A 13,574-nucleotide genomic window follows, 5' to 3' on the forward strand; every position below is an offset into this window, starting at 1 on the left:
GTGCTGGTGTTGTAGTGGGTGCTGTGGTGTGGGGGGGGGGGGGGGGGGGGGGGGGGGGGGGGGGCGGGGGGGGGGGGGGGGGGGGGAGGTGGGGGGGGGGGGGGGGGGGGGGGGGGGGGGGGGGGGGGTGGGGGGGGGGGGGGGGGGGGGGGGCCTTGCGATGTGGCAACTTATATGATGCTAGAGCATCAGATCGAGGCCCGTTTTTTAGTTAGTATGGGACTCAGACCGAGGGAGGCATGGGATATGTTCTAGAGAATGAGCTGAGACTTTTCTAAGATTGAAGGATATCACTAGGGGATTATTATGAAAAGGGTTGTACATTTGATAATCATTCGTGAGATATATACTACTTATTTACACGTACCTAGCACCTCGAAAATAGCACCTCCTACGGATTGTCTTGAAATAATGCTAAAGTACTTTAGTAATAGCTCTGTATGTCTTGCGAGAGGCACTATGTTACCTTACAATGTACGTCAAATAGTTATATGAGCTTACCAGCACTACTTCAACCCCTGGTAATATGACGACTTTAACAAATGCTGTTCAGAAGTTCACGAAGATAATTTCCCATGATGAATTTGCAGATGATCGAGTGTGATTTGGGAGGAGGAAGGAGGGAAGAGGGGGGCATAATTGCTAGGTCCGAGTGTTGACTGGTAGGTATATGCTCTGATACCGACTGGTTTTCTGCATGGCTATGCGTGGGTAGGTAGGCGCTAATGCGCATTGCTACTCTTTGGGGACTATACGCTAGAGAAGTTCATAAAACCAAATATCTGGTGAAAGTAGTAGATGAATTGTATACTGACTTTGTCGACACCTCTGATTTGGCCTTCCCTTCTGTGCTTATTGAACTGTCGATCAACTTCTTCTAAAGAAGCTTGGTAATTTCGGCGACTACATTGTCAAACACCCTGACGTCCAGTATCAATCCAACTTTGAAGATTAGCTGTGTTGATTGTCTCGCTTGCATCCAGGCGAGCCATGATGTCAGTAAACGCCTTGACATACTCCTGGGCTCGTTTTGCCGAAGGACCGGGTAGTTCGTACGGGCACGCGAGTAGTCCGACTGCCACATCGCGCACCTTGTACACGAGGTGGAGACCATTTGGCTCAATATCTGCTTGAGGGGTATTGTGAAGTACGTGGAGGAGCTGAGTGGATATGTCCTCGCGCTCGTGCCAGTGCTGCTCAGGCGAAGTCAGTAGATCCAACTGGTCCAGTAACATGCTTTGAAGCCAGAGGTGCGTAACATGAATATTAGCGCGCAGAGTGCCCAGTTGAGAGGATGAGAGGCTATGTGAGGCGGAGTCGAAATCGGACAATGCGTATTGTCGAAAGAGCCTGGGGGCGTCGTCCAAGGCATATTTCAGATCTTGCAAGCGGCGTTCAAGATGCGCCACTTGCGCTGCGGGTGAGTGTTCGCGACAGCACAAGCATTCGCCCCTTTCATTGCCGCTTGAATCCTGAATAGCTTGCCAAAACAGGCGAGAGTGGATGATGAAGCCTATAGTCATGCTCACATCCGATGTAGGCGAAGAGATCGTCTCATGCTTGAAGATATGCTCGTCTTCGACTTCGACAGGCATGAGTGCCTTGAGGTTCGTCGTTGCCATGGTAGCATGATCCAAGAAAGAGAGCTTCTCTTTACGAAAATTCTGTACCTCTGAATGTACGTAACCGTAAAAAAGAAGCCAAAAGCCCTTTCTCCGCAGCTGTTTCTCGATACAGTCCAATTCCTCATATCTATCAACGCGGTGAAGTTCAAGTAGTCGCCCGAGTTGCATGCTCTCCACCTCAATCATACGAGCGTGATTAGGCTTTCCAACCTGGAAAAAGGCGATAGCCATCAGATACGATGCTGCCCATTTGCTGAAGCCGATTTTCTCGAAAAAGTCTGGCGTACGCAAAGCGATGAGGAAGCTGTGACAGCGATCGAGCATCACGGCACGTGAGAGAGCCATGGACAAGTCGAGCCTACGATAGCTCTCATATTTACTTGGAAGCAACGCAACTACGATTGCGCATAGAGCGATGAGAAGGCCTAAGAAGTCGTCGTCGTAGTTATCACGATTCTCGTTCAGAGCGAGGCAGAACGATGGTCGGTGAACCACAGGGATTAATGGGTAGATGTACAGAAGATAGTCGTCCATCAAAACTCGTAAAAGCGCTCGCGAACAAACGGTGTCAGTGCGAAATGCGCCTTGCTGGACAGCGATGAACGAAGTAGGACTCGGAACAGGTGCGGCAGAATGCTCGCTCCTGGTAATCTCATTTTGCATCCGCTTTCTATAACGTGACTGTTAGCTGTGATGTGAGTTTCTCTGTCCACCTTGCTCAAGTTTCTCACAGCCTCAAAGAGGCAGTGAACGGTTGCGATTGACAAGTCTTTGGCAACCGTGCAGAAATGTATCAAAACCAGAATGACTCCACCGCAGAGCAACCATATCTGAGAACTTGATCGAATGTCAACCTACCGTTTTGGGCCCCTCCTACCGACCGCCAGCTCGAAAGTGCATTGCAGCTGGAGACGCCGGCAGCGCACACATACTGGATTTGGTACGTTTACGTCTACACCCAGGTCACAACGCGTTTTCCTGGTCCGACATGCATCGCACGCGCGCGGTGGTCGAGTAATTTGCGGATTGACCGTACTGTTGAGCGGTGAAGACATGAGAACCATGCGCGTTTGATGATGCGGATCGCGCTGGGCTGGGGCGCGTTCGCCAAGGCCCCAAACAAGCGCCAGACGTGTCCTCGGCACTTAGGTCCTCGTTCATGGCCGGAGTGCTGCATCTCAAATTTGCGTCATGTCGTTAACACTATAAGTCGACAGGGAATTACGGAGATAATCAACAAAGGAACGTTTTGCTCGTTCAGAAATGCCAATAATCGCTCTCGGCTGCGACGATACCTGGGTTACTGTTAACCACCTCGAAGAATGGATCAGCACCGACGAGAGCAGCAATGACATTACTTGCACGACAATCTTTTACATTGATTTACGATAGCCAGTACCTAGCTTTGGGCGACACGATCGAGCCCGATAGATGACAGCCAGCGCTACTTGTCCCAACAAGGACGTTGTACATCCCAGCATGACTACACCATCTCCCTTCCTTCTCCTCCCAGAAGCTTGTGTCCCGAAGAACGTCGATCTCGACAACCACTTCGGCGCTCTGGCCCGCTTCAATGTGGCGCTTCGCAAAGCCCTTCAATTCCTTCAACGGCCGACGAATAGGTGGAGAGATCGGCTCAATGTAAACCTGCACGACCTCAGCGCCAGCTCTGGAGCCCGTGTTGCTCACAGTGCAGCGCACGCTTAGCCGGTCAGTCTGCGTGTTCATGTCAAGCTTGAGATTGGACAGGGTGAAGGTCGTGTAGGACAGGCCGTGGCCAAATGGGAACAATGGTGCCACTTCGGTCTGCTCGTAGAAACGGTAGCCCACGTAAACATCCTCGCCATACAGCACGCGGCCACCTTCGGAGCGATAGTTGAGATACGTCGGGTTGTCCTTCAATCGGCGGGGGAAAGTCAGAGGAAGCTTTCCTGAGGGGTTCACAGCGCCGAAGAGGACGTCCGCAATACCGTTGACACCTTCATTGCCACCATACCACGCATGCAAAATCGCCTTTGCTTTGTCACTCCAGGGCATCGCAACAGGTGTACCGGACTGAACCACGATAGCCGCATTGGGGTTAGCTTCGAGGACTCGTTCCACAAGCGTATCTGTATTCGGCGGAAGATCCATTGAAGCGCGATCATCGCCCTCAGACTCCCATTCAGGACCCAGACCGACACAAACGACCACCTGATCGACCTCGCACGCGAGACGTACCGCAGTATCAATCAGCTCCTGTGGGTCCTGGCGTAAACAGCCACCGAAACGCAAACCGCCATGACCAAAGTCCACCGTGCCAGGTGTTTTCCTCGTGCTTGTCTTTGCGCAGCCCCATTGCACGGTAATTCGATACGATCTTCCCGCAATGAGAGTCTTTGATCCAGTCTCTTCAAGAGTTCCAGATCCTAAAAAGCTAGGTCCAGGCCTCTGATGCTCGACATTGCTGACGAGAAGCTCGTCATCAATGTACAGTCTTCCAGTGCCATGCACGCACAGACCGAAGTCATAGGTGCCCGATTGAGTTGGAGCAAAGACACCTTCAGTCTCAGCGTACCAAATCTCTTTGAGATTCGGATGATCATAATCCAGGAAGAAGATGTTGGAGTCGGTCAATATCCGTTCCTCAAGTGGGGTCCTCTCCACGTTTGTTGGCGGATTATTGAAGAAGCGCAGCTTGAAACCGGGTTTCCCGTCCACGGTGAGCTCTTTGCCGAGTTCAGGCAACATCTGAAAAGCATGTGCGCCTTGTGCAAAATCCACACCGCCCTTCGCAAGCGATCGAATACCGTCCAATGGTGTGGTTGTGTAGTATGCATTTAGTGAGGCGCTACCGCCGCCGCAATAGGTAGCGATCTTGGCGTTGGGGCCGATGACCGCAATCTTGCGATCGCAGGAGAATGGAAGGATATTATCCTGATTCTTAAGGAGCACGATTGAGTCTGCGGCTACCTTCCGAAGAAGATGTCGATCTGCTGGTCGATTCAACTGGGTCTCTGGTGCATTCTCGGGGATACCCGACTGTGCAGACTTTTTGACGAGCTTGAGGACCGTACGCACTCGCTCGTCGAGCTCAGAAGGAAGGACCTTATTGGCCGAGACCGCGTGGACGAGCGCCGGTCCTCGCCATCGTGATGGGCCGGGCATCTCTAGGTCGAGACCGGCGTTTATTGCTTCGCTTGTGCTGTATGTGCCAAACCTGAGAGCTGTCAGAACCGCGCAACGAGTATACGGAAGAGATAAGGCAGTCTTACCAGTCGCTCACGAAGAGTCCGTCCCACCGCCATTCGTTCCTGAGTATGTCTTTCAGAATGCTTCGGTCTTCCGCGACGTGTTCGCCGTTGACTCTGTTGTAGGCAGTCATGATCGCTTCTGGGTTGCTGAGCCGCGTCGCGAGCATGAACGGAAGGAGATAGATTTCTCTCAGCGCACGTTGAGTAACGATGGTATTGACTGCCATACGTTCATGTTCCTGATCGTTACAAACAAGATGCTTGATAGCAGCGCCTATATGTTTATCCTTGAGCCCATTGATGTAGCTTGCTGCAAGCTTGCCGGATAGGTAAGGATCCTCGGAGTAAGACTCGAATCCTCTACCGCCCAACGGTCCTCGCTGGATGTTTATCGTTGGACCGAGAATGATGTGCGCTCCTTTTGCTCGAGCCTCATCGCCGAGTAGATGGCCAATCTCGACGACCAGATCGGAGTCGAACGTAGCGCCGATGGCTGTGCCACATGGAAGGCATGCAGAAGGTACGCTGTCAAAGAATTTGGTACCTCGGATACCGTTGGGACCATCTGATAGTCGAATGGAAGGAATCGACAGCCTGGGTATGTCGCGCGTGTGCCAGAAATCCTTGCCTGTTGTTATGAGCGATGCACTTGGAGTTTCACACACGACCTACCTGAGAGAAGCGATACCTTTTCGTCAATAGTCAGCTGGAGGAGCGCTTCTTCGACGTCAAACGGCGCGAACGAAGCCGCATGCTCTTGACTTGTGTTCTCGTCATTGGAAAGCGTCATGGCGCTGGAGGTGCGATAGTTGGAAGGGGTGGACTGGCTGACACCCGCAACCACGACAAGGCCGCGGTATATAGATGTCTTTCAACAGCCACGACATAGTCCGACCAAACACATAGCTGTTGGCGCATATCTGGCGCGGCTTATGGGGTATAGCCCTGATGTCTGCTTTAGCAGCAGCGGGTCGGTCGGAGGTCGCGCTTGGCGCGCGGAGGCTATCGGGCAAATGACGATTCCTATTTCTCCGTGTCAGTCCAGTCGGAAAGCACGCGCTATGAGGAACTCTATTTTTCACCGATGCGCTACTCCGCAAAAACCGAGCCCCTCCGCAAATTAGCGTGTTTCCAAATTTTGGGGGGACTCCACGTGCGCAGCCACGCTTCCGACAATAGCTTAGGGGTCACGATAGCTAACCGACACGCTGTATCGTGATGTTCTTGACCTGGCCTTGTTCATCTGAGATTTATATAAAAGGTCGAGCTGCATGAGCGATTGACTGACCAGCATCACGTTCTCTAGCCTAGCCCTCAGAGCATCACTAGCCCCTTTTACGTTGTCATGACTGCATCCAAGTCGCAGATTGGACTCAACGATGGCTTGTCGGCTGTCTTGCCTGACAGCAAGCCATGGTACACAAAACTACATCTTATCAAGTTGCACTTCTGCATCTTGTCCCTCTCGTTGTTCTGTAAGTAACTCCAAGGTCCCCTATCCTTTGGTACCACTAACACACATCCAGCCTCTGCCAACGGCTATGACGGAAGTCTCATGAACGGACTACAGGCATTACCTCAATGGGAGTCGTTCATGGACACGCCGACTGGTGCTTGGTTGGGCTTCTTGAATGCCGTCTATTGGCTTGGGATGGGTCTGTCCTACCCCTTGACTGCGTTCGTTGCCAACAAGTACGGGCGCAAGCTCGGTGTGTACATTGGCTACATCTTTCTGTTCTTAGGCTCCCTGGTCGTGTTAAGCGATGACGACACTGCATTCGTGCTATCTCGATTCTTTGTTGGTTGCTCTTCAGCTTGGTTTGGAAACGCTGTTCCTCTCCTCATCAACGAAATCTCTCATCCGGTCTACAGAGGCATCCTGAGCGCTCTCTTCATGTGCGGGTACTATGTAGGCGGCACTATTGCTGCCTTTGTTACCTTTGGCACCCGTAATATCGAAAGTGACTGGGCGTGGCGGATTCCATCTATCTTGCAGTTGCTGCTGCCCCTCGTCGCACTGCCTGGACTACTGATGACGCCTGAGAGCCCTCGCTGGCTTGTGTCTGTTGATAGAAGTGAACAGGTAAGTCACTAGACGCCATCATCAGACCGCTCTAATGATCGATTACAGGCTCGTACAATTTTGACAACATACCATGCTGGCGGAGATCCCATATCGGCTTTAGTCGAGTATGAGATGGCCGAAATTACCACTGCCATCCGTCTCGAGTCAACACTGGACGATGCAAGCTACATAGAGCTGTTCAAGACAGCAGGTAACCGGCGACGCCTGTTCATATCGGTGTCTCTCGGTATCTTCTCCCAGTGGTGCGGCAACGGTGTTGTTTCGTACTACCTGGCGATTGTCCTGAGAACTGTAGGCATAACCAGTGTCACCCACCAGACATTGATTGCTGGTCTGCTGCAAGTGTGGAATCTTCTCTTCTCAGTAGGCGCTGCACTTAGTGTCGACCGACTCGGACGTCGCCCACTCTTCTTAGCCTCAGCTGGCGTTATGCTTGTCGCATACATACTTGTGACAGCTCTCAGCGGTGCATTCGCAGAATCTGGCAGCCCTCCCACTGGTATCGCTGTCATACCCTTTCTCTTCATATTTTTTGCTGGCTATGATATTGCTCTGTAAGTTTCACTTGAATCTCTTTCGATAGACCACTGTGCTGACTGGCATAACACAGGACGCCATTCCTGACAGCCTATCCTTGCGAGATCTGGCCATATAGGCTCCGATCTCACGGTCTGACCGTCACCTGGATCACAGTAGTAGTCGCCAACTTCTTCAACACCTTTGTAAACCCTATCGCTCTCGAGGCAATCGGCTGGAAGTACTACTTTGTGTTCATCGTTGTGCTTGTCGCAATGGGATTGACAGTGTATTTCTTCTACCCAGAAACCCGTGGGTACACTCTGGAGCACATGGCAGTCATATTCGATGGCGATGATACAGCATCTCCGTCTGAGGAGACGACTGCAAGGGCATCGAGCGTGGCCTCGATCTCGGAGAAGAAGAACGATATCATGACTGCGCATGAGGAGAACATTTGACAACCGAGTTGATACCTGAAGGCTTTCTGTTTTCTAGAGAAGCTTGCTCACGATAGCAGTGCCTGGTCATGGGTTTTGAGTAGATTGGCGTAGACGACTCCTCGTATCCTTGCTCAGACCGTATGCGATAGATTCCAAATTTTGTAATGTTGTTCGTGAAACGATAATTTGCGTCTAGACAAAAGACTCTTACATGCAGCATGGCATCCATAGAAAACTACGTTGATGCCGTTTGACGTTCGTAGTCGGGTTGTAGCCGCTTGCTGTGCATTGCCACCGCTTATTATCATTGCTTGCGTCGTCCTTTTGGCAGTCACCGTGCCAGTACCGAGGCTTCTGTGTAAAAGGGTCTGGAGTGGTTACATTCGCGATGCAAACCATTGCTCACATATGCTAAGTGGAGGAGAGGGTTATTATCTTTGGAAGGATTCAAGTGAAGCAGGGCGTAGAATCGATTAAATCATCGAGTACGGTTGTTGTTGGGGGGACCTGATTGCTGACGACAGGTAGATGTTGTCAGCTGCATATTAGAGTCCGAGTGTTGACTGGTAAGCATCTGCAGGCAGATTAGAAGCACGCTACAGGCCAGGGATTCCGCCTTCGCTACCAGGTGTCTAGTCTTAGTTTTCTGCATGAATTCGCATTCGCTAGATCCTTCGTGTGTAATCGTTACGCGCTTTAGTGTATGCGCCATAGTGTATAAAAGCTCGAGTATCTGGCACCCAATCCCGGATCAATTCACTCCATTTCAGTCATCTACATCATTATTGGATTCTTCTTGACCTATCCCCAAGATCCTTTCTGGTGCGACAAGGTATCAGCATCCGACATTGACATCGCTCAACACACCAAGTGAAGGCTCCTGGGTGAAAGACTCATCATCTGCCAACCTTTTTACCGATCTCGATACACAGTATGTCTATCCACGCAGCCGTAGTCCACAAGTGGGGATCATCCCCTACCTACTCCCTCATCGATCTCCCCACCCCGTCGGACACCCAAGTTCGCATCAAAGTCCTCGCTGCTGGTGTCCACACATTCGTGCGATCCCGCGCTTCAGGCAAACATTTCTCCATGGCTGGCAAGAGCCCGCCACATGTTCCCGGCACGGATGGTGTGGGCGTTGTCGTCGAGACCAACCAGCTTGTCTACTTCAACGCGTTGCTCGCATCCACCGGCTCCATAGCCCAGGAGATCAATGTTGGCAAGAAAGACATTTACCCGCTGCCTGAGGGTGCGGATGCAGATACTGTGGCCGTGCTTGTAAATCCTGCGATGAGCGGTTGGATGGCGTTGACGGCGCGTGCGGGTATTCAACCTGGTAGTGGGGTTAAGATAGTTATCGTAGGTGCAACAGGCGTGAGTGGACAAGCCGCCGTACAAATCAGCAAAGCCTTTGGTGCCTCGAAGATTGTAGCAATTGGCAAACCAGGTGCAAAGCTGGACAAAACAAAAGAGCTTGGGGCGACGGCAACGATACCACTGTCCGAGGATCTAGCGCGAACGGATTTCTCTGTTGCTACGGACGTGGATATTGTCTTGGATTACTTGTGGGGCGATGTGTCGAATGCAGCCATGGCTGGCATCATCAAGGGACGCGAGGTTCCCAACCAGAGGCTCAGCTGGGTGGAAATTGGGTCTTTGGCGGGAGAGACACAGGCTGTTCCTGCCAGTCTCCTTCGGCAGGCAAATGTAGCGTTGCTGGGTTGTGCGCCAGGTGCTTGGTCGTTTCCTGAGTTACATGCTCAGACACCGCGCATACTGGAGGCGATTGTCAAGGGAGGTTTCAAATCTGAGTATGCAGCAAAGAAGTTGGATGATGTGGAGACATGGTGGGATGAGGTTAGTCATGCTAGACTGCTTATAAAACCTTAGAAGGACAGTCAACTTGAATTATAGTGGCCAGTGAAATCACTTGCTTTTTATGGAGTCTCTCCTCTACATGGGGGTGTAGTGGCGAAGGATCGGCTGTTATGTACTGCAACTAAGGTTTGTAATAGCTACAGCATGGCTGTTCTTGATCCAGTCCTTTACTCACTACCAGGGATATCTGCACTCAGGCTAGAAAAGACAAGCAGTAGGCTGTCTTCGCTGTTCGAATCATCATCATCATATGATAAATTCAGAATTTCTTGCATGTCAAAAGAGAAGATAGGATTCTCCGGTGTAGGAGTCTGGAAAGAGAATATCCTACTAGACTATATATATATACTCAGCGCTTATTATCGACGACTATACCTCGCGTATTTGTCGTCTTTTAACCTATAGTCAGGTCTCTGATGAGACCCTTCCACCAGATTTTCCAGAGTCGTCCATCGAGCAAGGAGCTCATTTACGATATCTTCTCCGTTCTCTTCTATGGGCGCTTGATATTGCTGAGCGTACGATTGTGGGTATTGTGAGGATTGCTCATATCCTGTATCAAATGCTGGAGGGTTTGGTTGCGACATGCTTGTGCGACGCTTGCTGGGAGTTTGACCCCACTCAGCTGGAAGCGAGGTAACGCTATCGTGGCAAGCTATTGAAGGCGAGAGGTCACTGCTACGCGGGAAATAGTAGCTAAGTTTCTCCTGTTGGCTCTTGAGAGTTGCCGCCAGTTCTTCATCTCGTTCTCGAGCTTCTGCAATCTGCCTCTCACTACGCACCTGCGCCTTCTCGAATTCGATCAGGCGTTCTTCTTCCCTAAGACGTCGTTCTTCATCTTTGAGACGGCGAGACTCCTCTCTAGCTACTGCTCGGTCCTTTTCCTTCTCAGCTAGGTGCTTTTCTGCCCTTTCTTTCGCGCGTCTGTCTGCACGCTGTTCTTCGGAAGGTGGCGCTGGCGGATGAGGTCTGGAGTTGACGGAAGACGACATGTAGTCATAAGGCTGGGTAGGTGGAGGTCCATGTCCAAAAGATTGCCCACTCTGTGTTGCAGAAACAGGCTCAGTGGTCTTTGCGAAAGGGGCCGGCAATGGCTTCCCCGGAAGCCATGGCGGGAGTCTAGTAGATGGAGGGGGAGCGGGCTGCGGAGAGATGTGACTGATCTGTGCCATTGATCCAAGCTTCAACCAAGGTTTTCTAGATGCAGCAATCCACTTGAGTCCGCTTATATCCAGCATACCAAACACGCTGGACACCTTGATATCGCGCGAAACATTGACATATACTACTTCTGCGCCAGGATTGGTTTTCATCGCCTGCTTGATCATGTCTTGCTGTTGATCAGTGAGGTCCAGTAAGCTTATGTGAGGATCGAGACCTGCGTCGGCATAGCTTTTGACCAGTTTTTCGAGCGATTGATCCGGTAAATTCATCTGTGTAATAGAGACAGAGTCTCCAAAACCAGTTGCGAGCCCTTGGAGATGTCTTGTAATCCACCCGCAATAGTAGAGTGTATTCTCGCTCGCGCGCTGGGCTGACGGCGCAGCTGTAGAGGCTGTCGCTCCAGGCTGTTCTTTATAGACCTCGGCTACTGCACTCCAATCTGAACCTGACATTGCAGGTGCTGGAGTTGGAGAGATCTTGTGCTCAGGTGCATGGGATTCTTGGAGCGAACCCGAAAAGTTGCCTGTCTGTCGTCCGAAGTATGCTGTGGCTCTTGTAGTATGTTGTAGAATAGCCAAGTTGGTATTTGCTTCTTCGATAGATCGATTGACCATGTCAGGTTTCCATCGCTCTTGCATTTTGGCATTGCCGATGGATGGCAAAGACACGTTTGCAACATCAATCTCGGCATCAGCCGAATATGGGCCGCTGGTGCTCTCACTGACCAGCGGTATGGATTTAGTATTTCCTTGCACACTGAGTGGAGTAGCTTTCGTAGATTTCACAGTTCCGACCGCGTCATACCCTGATCCACCTTGTACCATGCTGAGCATGACTGCGTCTTCGGCAGCATTCTTCGCAGCCTGCTGTTGTGCCCTGTATTGAGCAGCTGATTCCGGAAGGAATTGCTTAAAGTCGCGATGAAGACATGCGGTTGAACTTTGTTCGGATCTTGTGTCTCCCACTGAATCGACTGTTGTTGGCTTATCAAAGCGTTGTTGCCATCCCCTTTTCTCTTCCTGAGACCTTTCGAGACCCTTCTGATCACTTGGCTTGCTTATACGTGCTTGTTGCAGCTGCACAATAGTTGACCCGAGCTCCAGTCTCTCCGTTTCATGGATCGGTCGCTGACGCCCATCTCTTTGCGCAAGGGCAAGACTAGCCACAGCGATCATAAGAATAAGATTCCCTTTCGCATCTCGTAGATCGTTGCGTAGTTCGTCAAATTGCGGCTGCAAAAAAGGCCATTTGGCCTTCTCAAAGCGGGACAGTTCTATCTTCGAACGCAAGGCAGGCCGCTTCCCCACTTGCTCAAATGCACGACGCAAGAGAGCTTCGATCTCCGTGAAAGCCGATCGACAGCGCTGAAGACCATGTGAGATGTCGTGCAGACCGGTAGAGTTGAATACCGATTTGAGAGTGCCTTGTGCGTCAGGCTGAGGGATAATGAGTTCACGCACTTGGTTGAGAATAGCGCATGTGCTGCTGACATCGTCTGCGATGCTTGTAACTCTTTGACTGGCTGTCGCAACCTTTTCCGCGAGTGCATAAAGCTTCACAGAGGCTTGTACGCCGGCTGCACTGATGCCTACCACAGATCCTGCGATGCTGAGAGGATCTGCCATCGTGTGCTTTTAGAGCGATAGCTGTGCGTGATTAAAGTGACGATCGAAACGTTGAGTGAGTAGAACAGAGACACCAGCGGGCATGCCGCAACGATAACCAAGCAGTGGGAAGGCTGAGTTTGCGCACCTGGGGCTGTGAGCATGAGGACGCTTACCGGATATTGCGTCTCAGCCATCATGTCAGCCAATTACCGTACGGCCATAGCAACAAAGTCAGCCTTGCCTCGCTATACACTTCCATCGATTCTCAAGGCATATCTGGCATATGCCCTGAATTCAGCCACTTTACTGTAAATTCGAAACGCAGCCGATGTTCTTGTGTGACGCGACGCGAAGACAACGAACATCGGCTCGCGTATCCACAAGCTCTGCCGCTTGCGATGCGAATTTACACAATCTCATTGAAGGTGTAGACAGTTACGCAGCAAGTTTGATGGTATTCTGATCTCTACAGGTCAAAGAGCGATGTGGAAGCTGAAAGCTGGCGATCTCAACGCAGAAGGAACGAGGGACTGGCGCCAAGGCGCTAAACCACAAGTTATTCAATCAGTAGCGATAGTCAACTTTGGAAAGTTAATAAGTGAGATTGAGAAAGGACTCTATTTCGCGCTGAAAGAAGGAGCCTACTTTAATGCGACACTTTGACCTTTATAGCTGAACTCAAGCAACGTTTACCAATCAATATCTGTAGTCGGAGATGACTGGGACAGATGAAAGAATCATAGCTATGACGTATCAACGAGAGCCGCAGGTGCTGTGGGGTGATGGGTCATGGTGAATATTCTTCACTTTTAGTTTCAAAGTGTCAGCCGTCTGCATTAACTCCGACCACGAGATACATGATCGATGCGATGGTTCAGCCGTGTAAATCCGATAACATAGATTATAAGCGAGTTGCGAATCCAAGCGAGTTGCGAGCCCCACCAACCTTCTGCACCTCTCTACACGTAGACATCTACTTCTCAACCACCTATTCCTTCAATGCCTTCAAACGAAGCAGA

The 13,574-nt window shown here is 51.0% G+C and overlaps 4 protein-coding genes across 4 annotated transcripts; 2 read left to right on the forward strand and 2 right to left on the reverse strand.

Annotated features, from left to right (window-relative positions):
- Positions 1–911: 911 nt before the first annotated feature.
- AA0111_g12841 (putative beta-glucosidase I) lies at positions 912–5,648 on the reverse strand (the record flags this gene model as incomplete). The annotated part of the gene is made up of 4 exons (XM_028646872.1): positions 912–2,295; positions 3,025–4,824; positions 4,880–5,486; positions 5,531–5,648. The coding sequence occupies 4 exons, from the start codon at positions 5,646–5,648 to the stop codon at positions 912–914; spliced, it is 3,909 nt and encodes a 1,302-aa protein (XP_028499552.1).
- Positions 5,649–6,203: 555 nt separating this feature from the next.
- On the forward strand, positions 6,204–7,921 carry AA0111_g12842 (hypothetical protein; the record flags this gene model as incomplete). Its single annotated transcript, XM_028646873.1, has 4 exons — positions 6,204–6,333; positions 6,385–6,941; positions 6,990–7,498; positions 7,555–7,921. 4 exons carry the CDS (start codon positions 6,204–6,206, stop codon positions 7,919–7,921), a joined length of 1,563 nt encoding a protein of 520 aa, XP_028499550.1.
- Positions 7,922–8,836: 915 nt separating this feature from the next.
- On the forward strand, positions 8,837–9,796 carry AA0111_g12843 (hypothetical protein; the record flags this gene model as incomplete). The annotated part of the gene is made up of 1 exon (XM_028646874.1): positions 8,837–9,796. One exon carries the CDS (start codon positions 8,837–8,839, stop codon positions 9,794–9,796), a length of 960 nt encoding a protein of 319 aa, XP_028499553.1.
- A 347-nt stretch (positions 9,797–10,143) lies between these two features.
- AA0111_g12844 (hypothetical protein) lies at positions 10,144–12,573 on the reverse strand (the record flags this gene model as incomplete). The annotated part of the gene is made up of 1 exon (XM_028646875.1): positions 10,144–12,573. The coding sequence occupies one exon, from the start codon at positions 12,571–12,573 to the stop codon at positions 10,144–10,146; it is 2,430 nt and encodes an 809-aa protein (XP_028499551.1).
- Between the last annotated feature and the right edge of the window lie 1,001 nt (positions 12,574–13,574).

This window comes from Alternaria arborescens (genome assembly GCF_004154835.1).
Source record: "Alternaria arborescens strain FERA 675 chromosome Unknown contig_117, whole genome shotgun sequence".
Classification (NCBI taxonomy): domain Eukaryota; kingdom Fungi; phylum Ascomycota; class Dothideomycetes; order Pleosporales; family Pleosporaceae; genus Alternaria; species Alternaria arborescens.